Raw genomic sequence first — 19239 nt, 5'->3', positions numbered from 1 at the left:
GCCATGGCTGTCTAATCCCTCCCCAGATAATCTTTCTTTTCTTGGGAATGAACCTCTGTACAGTGTCCTCAATTATACCACAAACTCCTGCCATTTTTGCTCTACTGTCTTCCCCACTAGGCTCTGCTTCCAGTCTATTTTCATCAGTTTCTCTCTCATGCCCTCATAATTACCTTTATTTAACAAGAATTGTATTCATCTCCTTCTAGAAAACATAATGTTTTGGCCTCGACCATTTTCTATGATAGTGAATTCCCCGGCCCACCATTCTCTGGATTGAAGAAATTTCTCCTTATCTCAGTCTGAAGAGGCTTAAACTTGCCCCCTGCTTCCAGAGATCCCCCATCATCAGAAACATCCTTCCTATATCTAACCTGTCTAGCCCTGTTTGAATTTTATAGATTTCTTTGAGATCCCCTCATTCTTCTAAACTCCAGTGAATGCAATCCTAACCGTTTCATTCTCTCCTCATACGTCAACCCTGCCATCCCAGGAATCAATCTGATAAACTTTCGCTACACTCACCCTGTATCAAAAACATTCTTAAATATGGAGACCAAAACTGCGCACAATATTCCAGCTCTGGCCTCACCAGTGTCCTGTTTAATTGGAGCAAGACATCCCTGAATCTACTCGAATCCTCTCACTATGAAGGCCAACATACAATAGCCTTCTTTACTGTCTGCTGAACCTGCTTACTTTCAGCAGGAGGACACCCAGGTCTCACTGAACATTCTCCTCTCTCAATTTACAGCCAATCATTCAAATAATAATCTGAATTATTATTTTGCTGCCACAATGTATAACCTCATAATGATCCACATTACACGGCATTCAACCTGCATGTACCCACTCACTCAGCCTGTCCAAATCACACTGCAACATCTCTGCACCCTGCTCACAGCTCACCCTTCCATCCAGTTTTATGTCCCCTGCAAATTGTGATATTTCATTTCGTTCCCTCATCTAAATTATTAACATGTGTTGATAGAAGTCCTACTACCAATCCCTGCAGTATCCCACTGGTCACCACCTGTCACTCAGGAAAAAGTCCATTTATTCCTACTTTTTGTTTCCTATCTGCCAACCAGTTTTCTAACTATCTCAGCACTCTACTCCTCAAGTGCTTCCATTTTACACAATAATCTCTTATGTGGGACTTTGTTGGATGCCTTCTGAAAGTCCGAATAAACTATATTCTCTACTTCCCTCAAACAATTCTACTACTTACATCCACAAAGTCCAATAGATTTGTCAAACACAATTTCCCTTTCGTAAATCCATTCTGGCTGTGCCTGATTTAAGTATTTTCTAAGTGCTGTACCATAAAATTCTTTGATAATGGACTCGAGCATCATCCCCACTCCTGACATCAGATACACTTGTCTATAATTCCGTTTTCTCCCTACCTCCATTTTTAAATGGTGGGATTACATTAGCAACTCCCCAGTCTGTAGGAATTGTTCAAGAATACAAATGATTCAATATCCCTGTTGTTTCTTCCCAGTGCCTCCGAAAATCTTTGCTTATGTTTTCCCATTCCTCTTTTGAAAGTTACAATTGAATCTGCTTCCAAAACCTCTCCAGGCAATGCATCTAGGTCATGACATGTTGCTAGGTCTAACAAATACCTGCTGGTTATTTTGACAATTATTTAAATCCTATCCTCTAGTTTGTGAATTGGGCTGTCTTTAAGAAAGGGAACCAGTCAGCAGGGATGAAAAATAAAATTGCACTACATTCAGGAAAAACTTAAAACTAATTGTTTTTCCAACCAATCTCCTACACTTCTGCAATGCCCCCCAAACCCTGCCCCAGCTTCTCATCTTACCTATGTAGCCCATAATATCCAGGCCACTATATTTCTTAATAATAATATTCAAATTGCAGGAGGAAGTCCTTTAGTTGTATGTACCGGACCACGATACAAATAGAAAAAAAATTCAGAAACCAGTATCTTGAGGCAGTAAAGAATTAGCAATAGCCACAACTGATAATTTCCTGTTTGCTGCAGTTGGCATTGTTCTTGTCCAAATTTTTTTCATTTGCAAGTGTACCTCACACGGTAGCCAAACTATTCGCATAATTTTCATGACTTCGCACATTGGCTGTCAAACTGAACACCTGGACAAGCCATCAAATTCACGAATAAAATGTTGGTTTAAAATAAACTGAAGAAAAAGGCCTTTGTCAGCTAGCATAATACAAAGAAACAACTGAGCTATTATGCACAAATAATATAACAGTCCCAAAGGGAGACAATTATTTGGTTTAATATGCATCTATTCATGTGGTGCAATTTGTTTCATCTGGTATGGCCTGAGTATGTATTGATGTTTTTCTCTCTATTAAACCGGGGTTAATCTTGTGCTGAGCAGCTACATCAAAGGGATAATATTTTATTGCAAAACAGTTTAATTCTTAGTTCAGAAAAGCTGCGGACAAGTGTTTTTGAAACCCCTGCTTTCCAGCATAAGAAGGACAATTTAAAACCAAATCATTGCAATCATGAATAAGATATCAAAGCTTAGGTTTTCAGTGTGGTAACAATGTACACAGATTAATGTCAGATCTAAAATAACATAAACCGGAAAGTCTGGGCTCCAGTATCTTTATTGATAAACTAGCAAACTAAATTTTCATGTGTAAGTTTTTTCATAGATGTGTCAAACAAAGTTGTATCTTGTACATCAAGGCATGCCCACTGAAAGGAAGAGAGATATTGTCAGGCAGACACCAGGGGAACTATTCATGTGCATAACCTTTTTGTAGTAAACAAGTAATGAATAGTAAAATAAATTGCAATAACAAAATGTCAGCATTATCTGCAAAATACAGGAGCGGTTTCATTCCTAAAACATACATACAAAAAGAGTGGTTTACCTTTGCTTTACGTTCTTTCCTCTCCCACCATTCATCAAACGTCCTAAATGCCACCATTTCAACCATTTTGCGATTCAAGTCTCGTTTCATTATGCTTTTAAGTTCCTTCATAACCACCAAAAGGACTCCATCAATGGTGGCTTTATGAGGATCCTCTTTCTTGACTTCATACCCAGGTGGTGGGACAGTTGGATCAAACTTTGGCAACGGAGTCCATTGCTGACCATGAGCTAGACTTGAATTCACAAGATACGGGCGGTATGGTTGCATATTTCCAAACTGCAAGTTCATTCCACCAGCCATGAAAGGTGGGTAAGGAGAATGCCCTTGACCTTGCATCATACGGCTCAACATCTGAGTCTGCATCTGAAACGACATCTGCATACTCCCCCAGTGGTTGCCTATGCAGTTCATTAGGTCCATAGACATCAGTGGATACATGTTGGGAGGAAATGGATGAAGGTGAGGAAGCAGGGGAGGTGGTGGTGGGGGTGGGGGTGGTGGTGGGGGTGGGGGTGGTGGTGGAGGCACTCCAGGAGGGCACAGGTCTGGTCGCGCAGGAAGTGGAGGGGGTGGAACTGCAACAGTAGGATGGGTTGGAGGTGGTGGTGGAGGGGGAGGAAGAGGTGGTGGCAATGGAAATCCAGTTTGAGGTGGTGGGGGTAGTGGATGGAATCCTGGTGGTGGTATGGGTATAGCAGAAGCAGAAGAGCTGACCACAATAGTTTCCGAACATTCTGCGCTGGTTATTGGACTTGTACTTGCTTCATCATCTGATATCTCCATGTCTTCCCCTGATGACTGCTGGCTCTGTTGAAACAAGGAATTTGAAACAACTGTAATAATTGCACGGAATTAGAAATTTGCAGTAATTAATGTTTACAACTTTTACGTAAAAGTCAAACAATCCTGGTCTCAAATGTTTCTACTTTACTGCAGTCTTTATTTTATCTCAGACTTCTCTTGATGTCAGACATCATCCTGCCTTGGAACTATATGACTATTCCTTTACTGTTGCTGGCTAAAAATCTTGGACCTCGCTCCGTAACAGCACTACCCATGCAATTAAACTACACAGACTGCAGCAGCTAAAGAAGGTGGCTCACCAGCACCATCTGAAGGTGGAAGGGCAATTAGGGAGGTGTAACCAATACTGACTTTGCCTGTGATGCCCACTTCCCATGAAAAATCTTTTAAAATGTAGTTTGGTTTACAGTTTGTGATGTTACATCCTGGTTAGGAAATGTTATATTTCTATTCAGAAAATTTCTAGGAACTTGAGAGGAAATATCTGTATGAATGCTAAAGTAAACATCACAATAAACATCAAATTGGGAGAAATCAGGTCAACAAGTCTACACATCATAGCATCATGGCCTCCACTACAACAGACTTGTAAAGGACCAAGAAAGAAGAATTTCATGTTATGTGGAAATGAAACTTGTGGCAGAGTTTTTACTACTTTATTGCAATTAAGAGACAGAACAAGCATTGAAGGAGACATCCAACCTCCAGGATTGTATTCAGTACTGAGTAGATATTAACAATGCACAACAGAGCATCAAACTAATTTCAAATTGCATTCAGCTCATATATTGCATACAAAGGCTGGGTGGCTTTGGAAATTTTCAAATAGAACTTGTTCCTTTCTTACATCCTTTAACTTGTGCAATTATGTATTGTGAAACTGCAATGTTCTAATCTTGGAAGCAATCAGATCACTGTGCTCCCAAAGTGTTCAGTAGGATAGATTTTGACTGAGTGCAAGAGTACAAACCAGGACATAGCAATGTGGCAGGTTTTCTAATCTTTCCTGATCATTATTCGCAACAAAGACATTTACACAATAAAAAAAATCATTCATGGGGACTTTTGACTTGTGGATCACTTCAGTGCAGACAATGGAGCCAGACAACTTTCCAAGGAACTAGAAGTAACAGACCTTACACCTCAGATTTATCCTTAATGAGTGAGCAACACCAAACATTTTCTGAATTTTTAAGCAAACATAATTGGAGTAGGAAGAATCAGTGTGACAAACATAAATACAGATACAAACAGTTATTAGAATTTGATAGGCCAGTTAGCTAAGACAAAAAAGTCACCTACACCCCACAGTATAGAATTTAGAAGGATAAAGGGAACACTTCGGAGAGACTCTGGAGAGATAAACAACATAAATGTTGAGTCCAATGATTCTTCTTTGGAACTGAAAGGGCCTGGAAAATGACGTTGACAAAAGCTGGGGAGGAGCAAGTGAAACATGTTGGTGCTCAGAGCAAAAGACACAATAAGTTCTAATAGTCATTCAGGAGACATTAAGATGTAGAATAGGTGTTACTGATAAGTGTGAATAGGAGAAAATAGGTTAACAGTACTGAGAACAAACCCATTCAAACAGAGCAGTGTGAAGGAGGAGAAAAGAAGCATAATCAAAGTGAACAACAGGTTATTGAATTCACTGTTCAGACCTGTAGACTATAATAGTTTCAGCAGAAAATGAACAGGGTTTCTCTTGTGTTTCACTGAAAATGACTGCAGTTCCAGGATGGAAACGTTTGTATGGGAATAAGATGATCTAATGAAATGGAAACAACTGGAAGTTGAAAGTGATGTGGTCAGGAACAACAGAGAAAGATGGAGAAACTCAGCAGATCTGGATGCACCTGTACAGACAGAGTTAACTTAGAGATAGTATATTCTGAAGATGGTTCAGACTGGACTGGGAGAGTTAATGGTTTCTCTCTCCAGAAACGGCCAAACTGGCTAAGTTTCCCCAGCATTTTCTTTTTGTTTCACATTCCCGGCATTGTTAGTATTTTGCTTTTATTCTTGATGTATAAGGAGCCTTGGAGAATTTTAGCAGTGCATTGTGTAGATGGTATACTACACTGCTATTGAACATGCTATCGGGCAATAGAGAGACTGAATGTTTGAAGATGTGTCAGTCAAACGGGCTGCTTTAATGTCAAGTTTTCTGAATGCTGTTGGAACTGCACTCATCCCGACAACTTGAAGCATTCCAAAACACTTGTGACTTATGCGCTGTAGCTGGCAGACAGGCTTTGGGGAATCAGAGGTGAATGATTTACCACATGATTTCATGCATCTGACATGCTCTTGCAGCCTCAGTATTTATACGGCTAGTCCACTTCAATGAAAGCAAGGAATACAGATGCTGGAGATTAGAGTTGAGTGTGGTGCTGGCAAAGGCATTCCTGATGAAGTGCTTTTGCCCGAAATGTCGACTCTCCTGCTTCTCAGATGCTACCTGACCTGCTGTGCTTTTCCAGCACCACATTCTCAACATTTCAATTTCTAGTCAATGGTAACCTGTGGAATATGGTGCAAAGTTCAACTGGGAACAACAGACAATGGCAGCTGTACTAAAAGTAAGTAGACTTTCCTCTGTCAAAGTTAAAAATCACACAACACTAGGTTATGGTCCAACAGGTTGATTTGGAAGCACTAGCTTTCGGAGCACTGCTCCTCCATCAGGTCAAGTTTTTTTTTAGGCAGAAGGAAAAAGGGACAAATAAAAAGAACAGCAGTTTGATGTGGTCAGCTGGAAGAAAAAGCTACAGATTCCTTGAGACTTACTAAAAATGCATGCAGGAGGGGGAATGATCTCTGGTTGAAGAGATGCATTCTGCAGCCATGTAAGCAATCTGGGAGATTAGTCCCGGACTAGACAATAGGGTCAAAATGAATCAGTGAGCTTTATTGCTGGTAGTGGATTTGGGAGATCTCCACAAACGAAGGGACAATTGCTTGAAGTTATTACACAGTGAAATGAGACAATGCTAACTGCCTTGGAAGCTGGAGGTGACTGTGGCAGTTTGTAATTCTACGGAGAATATTACAGGTGATAAACACAAAAGAGGAATGTTCCTTTGCCATGTAAGGTATAAGTTGGCCACAAAAAGACATTTCAGTTAATCGTGCTTCTAGTTATTTGCTACAGCAAAAATTTAAAATGTGAAATCTTGTTGCATCATCTTCAGCTTTTAACTAAGTTCAAATTTCTTTTAAAATTTTATTGATTGTTCACAGGGATCATAACAATATTATAATTTGAGATCATCTTTCTTGTGCTTTTTAATATGTTGTTTATTTTGTTTTAATAAAGCTCTCAATGACTAGACATCTGCCTGCTGTTGGTGTGGCTTGGAGCTAGCACATTTCCTTACCAAGAATTCACAACATGTTGATGAGACCAAATCATTATCCAAGTCCTCAAAAAGAACAAAGTGCTCATAAGGTCTGCTACAGGAAAAGTTAGTAATTAAGAGGGTCAGGCAAGTAGAAAAATGTTGATTCCCTTTTTAAATGTAGGGAGTAAATTATAGCCTAGACAGTCTTTTCTGGCACCACACTAGATTTAGTTTATTCCAAGCTAATCTATGACAGCAAAACAGCTGCTTCTCCCATTGACAGATTTTTTTTTCCCAGTGACATACATACAAATGTTTAAATTAAATATCCTTTTTGAATCAAAACCACTCTGTCTAGTCACTTACGCTGGACAAGTCATATACCAACTGATGATGATCTAGCAGTCAATACTTCCTGGTAATAACATATTTACAAAGACCATTAACACTATCAAGTTGATAACAGATTTTGTACATGGATCACCAAATTCCTTTTGGGCAACTGCTGTTACAGGACACTGTGTGTAAAAGCCATAAGCTATGCTTGTAAAAATAACGAAGACAAAATGTTACATTAATTCCGAGGCAGGAGTTCATCGGTGATCAAATATCTGGAGGCTTCTCCATCTACCAATCATTACACGATAAAATGACAAAGAGAAACCTGTCCCTTCTACATATTGGAGGCATGAGAGGCAAATTCGTAAATGGGGAGCAGCGCATAGGATCAGAACAGCCGAGGCTTACTGTAGGATGAGTAACATCTGTTATTTTGGTGTACAGGTAAATGTATAAGAATCATGGGCCCATGGTATTTATGAAGAGACAGCAAAGGGTGCAGGTGACAGACCAAAAAAGTTATGCAAGAGCCCAACAAATCCAGGGATCTCAATGTTCAGGCCTCATTAACATTTTATTAGTTCCACTTCTTGCTTAGTAGACAGTCAACCTGGGAGAACTGGAAGAAAACACGAGCATTGGACTGCACCGGGACTCCCAAAAGGACTGTCCCTGGTGATTAAGGTGAGGTAAGAGAAAACGTGAGTACTGATTTTCCTCTCAATAACAAGTGGATGGAACAGGGGTGCAGGAGTAGTGCTGTTGGGAGGTCGACAATTGGGAGGTGCTGGGCAGTGGAAGACTTTCTATCTGGGTTGGGAGGTTGAAAGCTTCTTTCGGAGACTGAGAGAAAACAAAGTGAATGGCAGCGTTATTTTAAATGTCTATATTTTGCCAGATAAGTAAAAATTGCATATTATAGAAAGTGGCTTTAAGTTCAGTTACATGCCAGTCACTTGGACAAAGTAACATTAATTTCACAGGAGTGAATGCAGTTCTCAAAAAGGGAAATGTTCTCTTAATCAATAAACAATTTACCAAAATACTAATCTTACGGACTCTGTGATGTTGCACCAGTTACAAAGCTGTTGAAATTGCTTTAAAGTGAAAATCTGTACAAAAGTTTGTCATATACAAATTAGGTGAAAAGCTGAGAACGGCCTCAGTAAAGAAGCATTTTAATCTGGAAAGAAACTTGCTACTACTTTTGCTACATTGTCTGTTTCTCAGAATCTCCTTGATTCTGCTGCTGTCACTTGATCAACATCCAGCAAGATATACAAGACTAACTCACAACTTGGATGTCATCCTCCAGAAACCAAAATATGGTTCAGTAGTATACTACATTGTGCAGTATTGAACATCAATGGGATTAATTTCTAATCATTCCCAAACATCATTATCGATCTAACAGAAATATTAGGGTTTGTTTTAAACTGAAAACATAAATTTATATATTACCTACAAATGATGCAGGTACCCCAATTTTAATTCGCAATATCATTGCTAATATAGGTGGAGATGAATAAAAACAAACTTTTAAATTCAGAATGGTAAAGCACAGCTAAGTACTTGTATGATATTAAATTTAAAGAAATACTGATTCTCTGAGACAATTTTTCCCTGTTACAATTCTGTATACTTTCCACCTACTGCAATACATTCATTAGTTAAAAATGATTGTCTTATAATCCACTTATCTAAAAGAACAACAATATTCGTCTTCCTTCCTTGAGATATGCAGGGGTCTAATGCCTTGGGGTATGTGTTCTAATCAATAGACGGGAATTGATGGAAACTCAATAGATTATGTATCATGCACACATGTTATGTGCAAACATATAAAATTGTTAACCTTTGGTGTTATGAATCAAGCTACTGATGCCATCAAGATGCAGAGGCAGCTTTAAGTTTGACAATATAAAAGTGTGAATGGTATTTAAGGTCTAGATATATCTACACAAGTCAATATTTCACAAGTGAAACCTTACATGCAAAGCTTGTTACAAGCATAAGGACTTAGTGCTTTGTTAACAAGCACACGGTGCTGTACATCTCTATGACTATGACTCTGACACCCCACCAAATTTCAAAAGGAGAAAGAATAGGAAATGTAAAGAGGAAATACAGAAGTAGCACAAGTTTTAACCACAATCACAGTGACAGAAAATGTTTCTAGCTTCTAAAAGACTACAATATCAAGATAGTTGCTGTTTTATTCATAATCCTGATTGAGCATACTGGATTAAATAAACAAAATTTTGGATCATGAATGTTATATTTTTTGCTGAGAAAATAAATCCTCATGGTATTAAAATAATTGCACATTGCTAATATTGTATTTATTTCTATGCAACAATATAGAAGAATTACGAGTATCACCTTCCAGGTTGCACCCATGAAGATTCCATCTTCTAATATTCATAAAATTACACATTGCACCCCATCAGGTGACACTCAACTCCTTTGACTGAGTGAGTCAAATAACTTGAAAAAAAATTGGGATTACATTTACAAATAGACTAGGTGAGCATACAATTTAGTCTTTTAACTTATTTGTGAAATTAAAATGCATCACATGATTAACCCTGCAACATAACAAACATCACTTTTCATTTTAGAAGGTAGTGATTGTTTCCAGTAGATTTTACACAAAATAGAATGAAAAACAACTCAGATTGCAACTTCAGAGCTTTACAACTCAACCTATTTCACACAATCAGAAAGAACAACGCATTTCTTATATTCACTTGTGTAACCTTAGGGATTCTTCCACAGATCATTACATATACCCAGTGACGAGCTGAGTAACAAAGACCTGCACAATCATTGGTTGAATTCCCAAACAGCCAAATTTGCTGAAACTGGAAGTTCAACCAGATTTCATTGTACATTATCCTGCTAAAAATGTGTCTGTTTATAGTAAGAGGACTTAGCTGTGATGCAACTGAAATTGAATAAATCTGCCAATATTCACACTTGGGGCTTACATTAATTACAGTCATTTGAATGAGGCATTGGAGGAATTGGAAATCAGCAAAAAGTTACCACCTTCACAAATGAACACAGGAAAATAACACGAAAAAAACCAAAATATATTCTTTATTCCCAGATTGTGCACGAAATATGATGGACTTGCTTACTTGCAGCATTCTACACTTACTACACTATGTGTAACTTACCTTTGTTCAAGGCAAAGTTGGCTGATTGTGAAAGCAGTGTGCTAGTTAAAACAGGCCCATGTGTTTTGAAAGAAGACATACAATGCACCAGAATGTACCTCCAGAAAGCAAAATTTATACATTAAAGAACAAACTAGTGTAGAGGCAAGGCAACATTAAAAAATTTGCTGAGTGCAAGGTTAGTTTTTATTTAGCAAAGAGTATTAAGACATAATGTAGCATTTACTTCAGCTTTATAGTAGGAGTTTAAGTGGTATCCATGCAGTTTTGGTTAAATATTTTTGTCAGAATTGCACAGACAGAAAACAAATGGAAAAACCAATCAGAATAGATTTTTTTTGCAGAGATAAACGTTGCCATTTAAATAAAATTATGATCAACGCAGTATTCATCAATGAATGATTTTGAGCAGTAAGTGAAGTAAACAGACTCCTCTTCTAACAATGGTGGTGATCACAGGTAGCCTCTTAATAACCTTAAAAATAAAGCTAAGACATTCAGTTGACACAAATGTCAAGGGTGATGCTTAAATGGAGTAACAAACCCAAAATTAGCTAAGTCCTTTAATTCATGTTCAGTTTGCAACCTAGTTTTTATGTTTCTACATTGTTGGTGTTACACTGGTAGTAATAGCTGAAGGAGGCTTGGCGTTGAGTGTGCACATAGTCACTAGATGGGGCTTGTACTGTTGGATAAAACATAGACTGAAAAACATATTTATTATAATGTGGAACTTGCTACCATGTAGCAGTTCAGTCAAACAGTAAAGATGCGTCTTGAGGAAAAGCTAGTTGTGCTGACTAGAGTGGTGAAAGATGAAATAGGGTAGTGGGGGTTGTGTGAAGTATAATCAATAGCATTTAGCTGTTGGGCTGAAAGGTGCATTGTGCTTACAAACTCTGAGATACTATATCACCTGATCAGTGTGTTTCATTCACAATGGTTGGTCCTTTTCATTTTTGCATTCTTCTTACACCTTAGATTGAACATTAGTTCAACAGTGTTGAATACTGTCAAACTGTCATGTATAACCAGACAAAAACTTGTGTTACAAACTGGTAAATAGCCAATGGAATTGTTCATTTTAAATCACGTGATGTTCTCTTTTAAACCAACTATGGCAACTTCAAAATTTTAAACAAACGTCCATGAAGTTTTACAAATCAGAATAGAACATTTACCAAGCTGTGGAAGGAAACATTAGGTAGGGTGGATGGGAATGCCAAAGCAATGAGTTAAAATGAATGACTTCACGAGTTTGAGTTTTTTTTTGCAAAAATAATGAGTATTGGCAAGGATGCAAAGGACAGACACTCATGTAACACCAAGACCAAAAAAGGTCCCAGGTTCAATTTTCAATCTAGAGTCCGACTGACAGTAGATTAGAACAACAATTGATCCCAGCATCCTTGGGTGGGAAGGGAAAAATTAAAGTTTCACAATCCTAAATCATAAACCCAAGCTAGAAATATTCACACATAAATGGCAGTGAAAATAGCATCATCATTATGTTGTACTTTCCACCATTGAAAAACTATTGGGCACATTTAACACGATCCCTCGAGCAAGGCACAGGACAACTGCAGCTAGCATTGGCATCACACACAAGCAGGTATTTGCAGCTGAAGAAATTGATTAACTGAAGGGGCACACGAATTAAAATTTTAACTAGACTTAGTTGCATTCCTGCTGAAGGGCTTTTGCCAGAATCGTTGATTTTCCTGCTTCTTGGATGCTGCCTGACCTGCTGTACTTTTCCATCACCACTCTAATCTTGGCTCTAATCTCCAGCAGCTGTAGTACCCACTTCTGCTTAGTTGCATTACATTTGCTCTGACCTTTGGTACTATGATTGGAATTACAGATTAGGTATTTGCTCTGTGCAACATCTCTGTTGAGTCCACAACATGATGCTGAGCCTCTGGTTGCTTGCCCTTTTCATTTCAACTTGCACCCACTCTGATCTCGCTTGGTCTTCTATTGTTTTAGTGAAGTTCAAATTAAGCGTGAGGACAGGCACCTTATCTTACCTTATGTTTAGTGGTTTTGGAATCAATAGAATTCAATTACAGATCAGAAACACTGATCCCATTTTATTCAAAGAAAAGTTACTGGCATTTATTCCAATGTCACCTACACCTCATGCAAACTAATCTTTTGTTTCTTTCCTTGTCCAGTAAGCAACCATTTTGTCTTGCACCATAGTACCTTTTGCCATTTCAACAATGCTGCCTTCTACACCAGCACACACACTACTCAACCATATTTCCATCCTCACCATTAGCCAAGCAAGAAAGTTGGCAGTTAGCCCACAGCCTGATAAGAAACCTACCCCACAGCCACAATAAACTGATGTAGAGTGAGACATCTGGCCAACAGTGGGAGGAACTTCCACCCTTTGGAGCTGCTAACCAACCTGATTGACAGGCAGCACCAAGCCTGACAGTGGACACTGCCTGGACTCCAAGCATGCTTGAGAAGACTCCAAAAGATCCCCAGGCCAGATAAGTACAGAGTACTGCCAAGGGAGGAAGCAGATTAGATAAGTGGGTTTTAAGAGTCTGAGTGGGGAAGGTACTATCTTCTACAGGACATAACCAATGAGTGCAGCGTATGAAGGGTCGGTGTAGAATTGTTTCTCCACTGCAGGGATTCTGTGAATATCCTGACATAGTAGTCCATTTCCCTAACACACTTGAAGTTAAAGGATCACTCAGCAGCACCCCACTCCTCGCAATATTAAAGAAACAATTAAATAATATTCTCTCCAGAGATCAACTTTAAAAAACGCTTTGGCCAAATCAGTGCTAATTCTTGAAAATATAAAGGCTAATATATGAAAAGCTCTAGATGACTTTCATTCTGGCATCCTAATACTTGGAGAGGTGTCACCAGACACATACAGTTCCATTGGCATCTTCTCAGAAGCACTTTATTCTGGATATGTTAAAATACAGAGCAGAGATAACAAAGTCAAGAAAACTTTCACTTAATGCAGTCAGTTCAAAGTCATGCATGTTTCTTTAATATGATTAAAGATGTCAGAGAAGACTGTTACCTTGCCAAAAGGTTTAATCCTCAAAAACATAATGATGCCCACTCCAAACTATGCATAAGGCAGCCAATCTCAGCATGAATTAACCGAATACTTTTCTAAATCTAAAATTGTAGAGTATTTGAAATTAGCTAAAATTAATAAATACATAAAGGATAGAAATTGGTAATGATTTGAAAAGGATGGATCTTCTACGCAACTGATCACCTCCTTCGCTGAAACACTAACAGGCCAAGAACAGAAATGTTAGAATTGGAGCAAAGTGGTTTATTAAAATGGAAGGTGATTGAAATGTCAGGGTCATTCGTACAGACAGAGTGGAGGTGTTCCATCAAACAGTCTTCCAGTCTGCGTTGCTAAATTAAAGGAAACCGCATTATGAGCTACAATTACAGCAGACTTGATTGAAAGAAGTACAAGTAGAACATTTTACCTTGGTCTGCTACAATGTTCCAATGAGAAGTCATACCAGACTCAAAACAATGACAGGGTTTCTCTCTCCAGAGATGACAATAGTCAATAGGTGCAGGAGTAGGCCATCCGATGCTGCTAGAGTTACTGAATTTCTCCAGTACTATGCTTATTTCAGATTTCCAATATTTTGCTTTTATCTGAATGGGCTGAATTTTAGGACTTGCGCAGCTACTTTGGGCTCTAATATTCAGATCCACAAGAAGGTATGCTGAAGTAGGTTTTGATCAACAGCTCCACCCCCAAGGGCTGTCCAGGTATTTCACAGTATGGAAGGAGAAATCCATGCCAAATTTCTGCAAGGCCGACTCAGCTAGTCCCTCTCCCCCAGCCCTTCACTGCAACTCAAGTCTTCTCTCTTCAGATAATTATCCAAGTAAAATTTGAAAGCGTCTCTGCCATGCACTCAGGCAGTAACTTCCAGATCTGAACCAATTGCTGTGTAGAAAAGATCTCCCCCCTACTCTCCCATTTTCCTTTTGCTTCTGTCAATCACTTTAAATATAGGTCTTCTGGTTCGAGGTTTTGTAAAAGGGTCAATGAGTTGAAAAATATCAGATGAAGTTCAGCTTGGATAAACCTGAGGTATTGTGTTTTGGTACAACAAACAAGGATAGGGCTTATACAATTAATTGTAGGTTCTTGGGTAGTGTTGTAAAATACAGGGACTTAGGGACACAGGCACATAATTCTTTGAAGTTTGTGTCACAAATAGACAGGGTGTTTAAAAGGCGTATGGCACACTTGCCTTCATTGCTCAGTCAAAGAATCATAGAGATGTACAGCATGGAAACAGACCCTTCAGTCCAACCCGTCCACACCGACCAGATATCCCAATCCAATCTAGTCACACCTACCAGCACCCGGCCCATATGCCTTCATACCCTTCCTATTTATGTACCCATCCAAATGCCTCTTAAATGTTGCAATTGTACCAGCCTCCACCACATCCTCTAGCAGCTCATTCCATACACATACAACCCTGTGTGAGAAAAGGTTGCCCCTTAGATCTCTTTTATATCTTTCCCCTCTCACCCTAAACCTATGCCCTCTAGTTCTGGACTCCCTGACCCCCGGGGAAAGACTTTGCCTATTTACCCTATCCACGCCCCTCATAATTTTGTAAACTTCTATAAGGTCACCCCTTAGCCTCAGCCGCTCCAGGGAAAACAGCCCCAACCTGTGCAGCCTCTCCCTATAGCTCAAATCCTCCAACCCTGGCAACATCCTTGTAAATCTTTTCTGAATCCTTTCAAGTTTCACAACATCTTTCCGATAGGAAGGAGACCAGAATTGCATGCAATATTCCAACAGTGGCATAACCAATGTCCTGTACAGCCGCAACATGACCTCCCAACTCTGTACTCAATACTCTGACCAATAAAGGAAAGCATACCAAACGCCTTCACTATCCTATCGACTCACGACTCCACTTTCAAGGAGCTATGAACCTGCACTCCAAGGTCTCTTTGTTCAGCAACACTCCCTAGGACCTTACCATTAAGTGTATAAGTTCTGCTAAGATCTGTTTTCCCAAAATGCAGCATCTCGTATTTATCTGAATTAAACTCCATTTGCCACTTCTCAGCCCATTGGCCCATGTGGTCAAGATCTCGTTGTAATCTTAGGTAACGTTGTGGGCAGCACAGTGGTTAGCACTGCTGCCTCACAGCGCCAGAAACCGGGGTTCAATTCCTGCCTCAGGCGACTCTCTGTGTGGAGTTTGCAAATTCTCCCCATGTATGCGTGGGTTTCCTCTGGGTGCTCCGGTTTCCTCCCACAATCCAAAAATGTGCAGGTTAAGTGAGTTGGCCATGCTAAATTGCCCGTAGTGTTAGGTGAAGGGGTAAATGTAGGAGAATGGGTCTGGGTGGGTTACGCTTCGGCGGGTCGGTGTGGACTTGTTGGGCCGAAGGGCCTGTTTCCACAGTGTAAGTAATCTAATCTAAAGTAACCCTCTTCGCTGTCCAATTTTGGTGTCATCTGCAAACTTACGAACTATACCTCTTATGCTCACATCTAAATCATTTATGTAAATGTCAAAAAGTAGAGGACCCAGCATCGTTCCTTGTGGCACTCCACTGGTCACAGGCCTCCAGTCTGAAAAACAACCCTCCATCACCACTCGCTGTCTTCTACCTTTGAGCCAGTAAGTTAGGAAGTCATGTTGAGGTTTTGCAGGACTCTTCTAGAGCACTGTGTCAAGTTCTAGTCACTTGGTTACAGGAAGGATATTAAGCTGGAGAGGGTTCCGAAGAGGCAATACAATATATTTACCAAGAAGTCATCAGATTTGGAAGGTTTGAGCTATAAAGAAAGGCTGGGACTTTTTTCACATAGGAAGTGGAGAGGTGACCTGCCAGAAGTTTACAAAATGATGAGAGGTATCGATAGAGTTTATGGTAGTGTCTTTTCCTTGGGATGGGGGATTTTAAGACTAGGGGGCACATTTTTAAGGTGAGAGAAGGATTTTAAAAAAACTGAGGGGCAAATCTTTTACACAGAGGGTGGTTTGTGTATGGAATGAACTTCCTAAGGAAGTGGTGGACGTGGGTACAATTACAATATTTAAAAGACAATTGGAGAGGTAAGTGAACAAGAAAGGCTTGGAAGTATATGGACCAGAAGGAGGCAGGCGGGAAGAGTTTAGTTTGGGATTATGTTCAGCGTGAACTGGTTGGACTGAAGGGTCTGTTTCAATGCTATATGACTCTATGACTTGGAGAGAAATTATAGGTGAGGCTGACCAATGGTTAACAAAACGTTTGCCATAACTTTCTTGCTTTGGTACTGTGTTGTCTATTTATATAGCCCAAAGTCACATTTCTTCTTAAATATTTTCTCAACATGCCATGCCACCTTCAACAGGTTGTAGACACGTAGCACAGTCTCCTGTTCTCTTGCACCTTTTTTAAGAACTGCATTTTTCATTTTGCCTCTTCTTACTTTCTCTGCCAAAAGAGTGGAGGAATTGTCTATTAGTCTCAAATGTGCAGCCTAACAGCACAGAGTATTATGCTGGTTTGGAGACATCTGGAGGACACAGCTTTATTTATTCTGGTACTTGCTTCAAGGGTAGAAATTCCCAAAGATTCCTATAAAAACGTTTTTAAAAAAGATCTCATGAGACCAAGGAAGTATTCAAGATTATTTCCTAGAAAGTAAATTATTTCTCTCTACCAACTACAGAAAACTAGTAAAAGACACCCTTACTCTTACAGAAAACATAAATTAAACAACATAAAGAGCAGTCCTATACTTTTACTGCATACATATTTTTAACTTGTTCAAGCGATTTGGCTGCTGCTGGTTAGGCTAGCATCGATTGTCCATCCTAATTCCCTGTGAGCTGCCTTCTTGAACCACTGCAGCCCTTGAATGTACACATAACAAGTCTGTTTGGAAGATAATTATACTGCTGCCCTTGTCCATCTAGGTGATAAAGGTCATGTGGTTGGACTCTGCTGCCAAGGGCGCTTTGCCCAGTAACTGTAATGCATTTAGTTACAGTGCACCTTTCTACAACAAAGGACATGATACTTTTACAACAAAGTCATAAAAGATCAGATAAATTTGTAGTAATTCCTCTTGACCAAATATTCCTGAAATAGTATTATAATGCTGGAATACTCAGGTTAGCCTCAACAGTTGAGAATTTAATTTTTTTAATTTCAGATTTCTAGCATCCATGGTACTTTGCATTTCAATCCCTGAAACAGAGTCCTGCATTATTAAAACATAATGCTTCAACATGTATAACTTCAAAACTTTTACTCATAAGCCCCTATAAATCTCAATATGCCAGATCTCTTCACAGAATTTGCAGCTTTTTTTTGTGTATCTGCTGCTGTAAATACTCAGAATGCCTGGAAGCAGTTAAATATTTCACTTCTTAAAAATGATTTTTTTTCAAAACAAATTCAGCATCTCTCAAAGGAAAATTACAGTTAAGTTTTAAAAAGTAGCGTTACAAAAAGATGAAAAGCTCACTCTCGCACTGCTGTGACTTTATTGCGTACAGAAAACATATACTTTGGTTATATTTTCTAAAGATTATTTCTGTATTTTCATCCCATCAGCAGAGCTTCAATGCTGGATTTTGGGTGGGGGAAAGGGGCAAAGATTTTTTGAGAACAGCAAGTAAAGGTATGGGGTGGTGATTTAACATCAGTTATTTTTGATTTGGATTTCTGAATTTGAATTAACGGCCATGGGATTTTCTGTGTGTCTGACAGGGTTTAATGATTAACTTTTATGTATTTCTCTGGGCATAGCAATTTCTTTTAAAACACTGACAGAATGACTTCCAAGAGAGAGTTGGGTTTTTGTTTAGATTGGGAGAGGTTTATGAGCAAACAAGGTAAACAGTTGTGCATGAAGCTCCAGTCTAAAGTTTAGAGATTGATTTTGATTTGGGGTAACATCCATAGCTTGGGGTAAAGATGTAGCTCAGATTGCACAATTTAGCTGAAACTGGATGTGTTGCTCCTGAGAAACGGGAGAAGCTAGTTTAGAATAGTTTTTATTTTAAAAAATGCTTTCATTTAAAAAGTTCAGTAAATGCTCCAGGCCAGAAGTGTTTGGTTAAAATCCTCAAGGGATTATTTAATGCTGAGAAGGAATAACTTTGATTATGTTAATAACCAACAAAGATCTAACACAATCAGATTCTTACAACTGGGAATTGAAGCCAGAACCAAATCAAACCCCATATGGGATATTGAAGGGAATTCTGTCTAGCACTTGAGTACTGTAATGGGATCATGTTGGGATAAATGGGTTTGTATTTTTACCTAAATCTTTACATTTTTGTTTTTTTTTTTCATTTTTTTTTATATAATAAACTTCTGCTTTATTTTTAAACCCAAATCTGCCACATTGTGTATGTGCTTCAGTGAAAGATCTTGTTAAAACCAACACAAAAGAAAACAAAATATGATTTCTCAAGCTAGAGTTTAGTTGGAGATCTGACTTGCCCCATAATAATATCAACTGGGATTATAACACATGTTTTACCATATTATATGAACATTTAACTTTGTTTGTAAACAAATTAATTTCATGGGTTTCAGATATGAATATGTTTTGATAATTGTAGCTGGAAAGCTCAATGAGTTGGTCACTTAACTATCTGAAAGCTTTATTCGCTCAGTAC

At 38.9% G+C, this 19239-nt stretch overlaps 1 protein-coding gene across 1 annotated transcript in view; it reads right to left on the bottom strand.

Annotated features, from left to right (window-relative positions):
• setd1ba (SET domain containing 1B, histone lysine methyltransferase a) overlaps positions 1–19239 on the bottom strand; it is a 142215-nt gene that overhangs the window by 75267 nt on the left and 47709 nt on the right. Inside the window, exon 7 of the mRNA XM_060843638.1 lies at positions 2884–3693. Within this exon, the coding sequence (XP_060699621.1) occupies positions 2884–3693 (810 nt within the window). The remainder of the gene's footprint in view (positions 1–2883; positions 3694–19239) is intronic.

This window comes from Hemiscyllium ocellatum, chromosome 24 (assembly GCF_020745735.1).
Source record: "Hemiscyllium ocellatum isolate sHemOce1 chromosome 24, sHemOce1.pat.X.cur, whole genome shotgun sequence".
NCBI lineage: Eukaryota > Metazoa > Chordata > Chondrichthyes > Orectolobiformes > Hemiscylliidae > Hemiscyllium > Hemiscyllium ocellatum.
The sequence above is the reverse complement of the archived record's forward strand: the minus strand, read 5'-3'. Positions and strand labels throughout refer to the sequence as shown.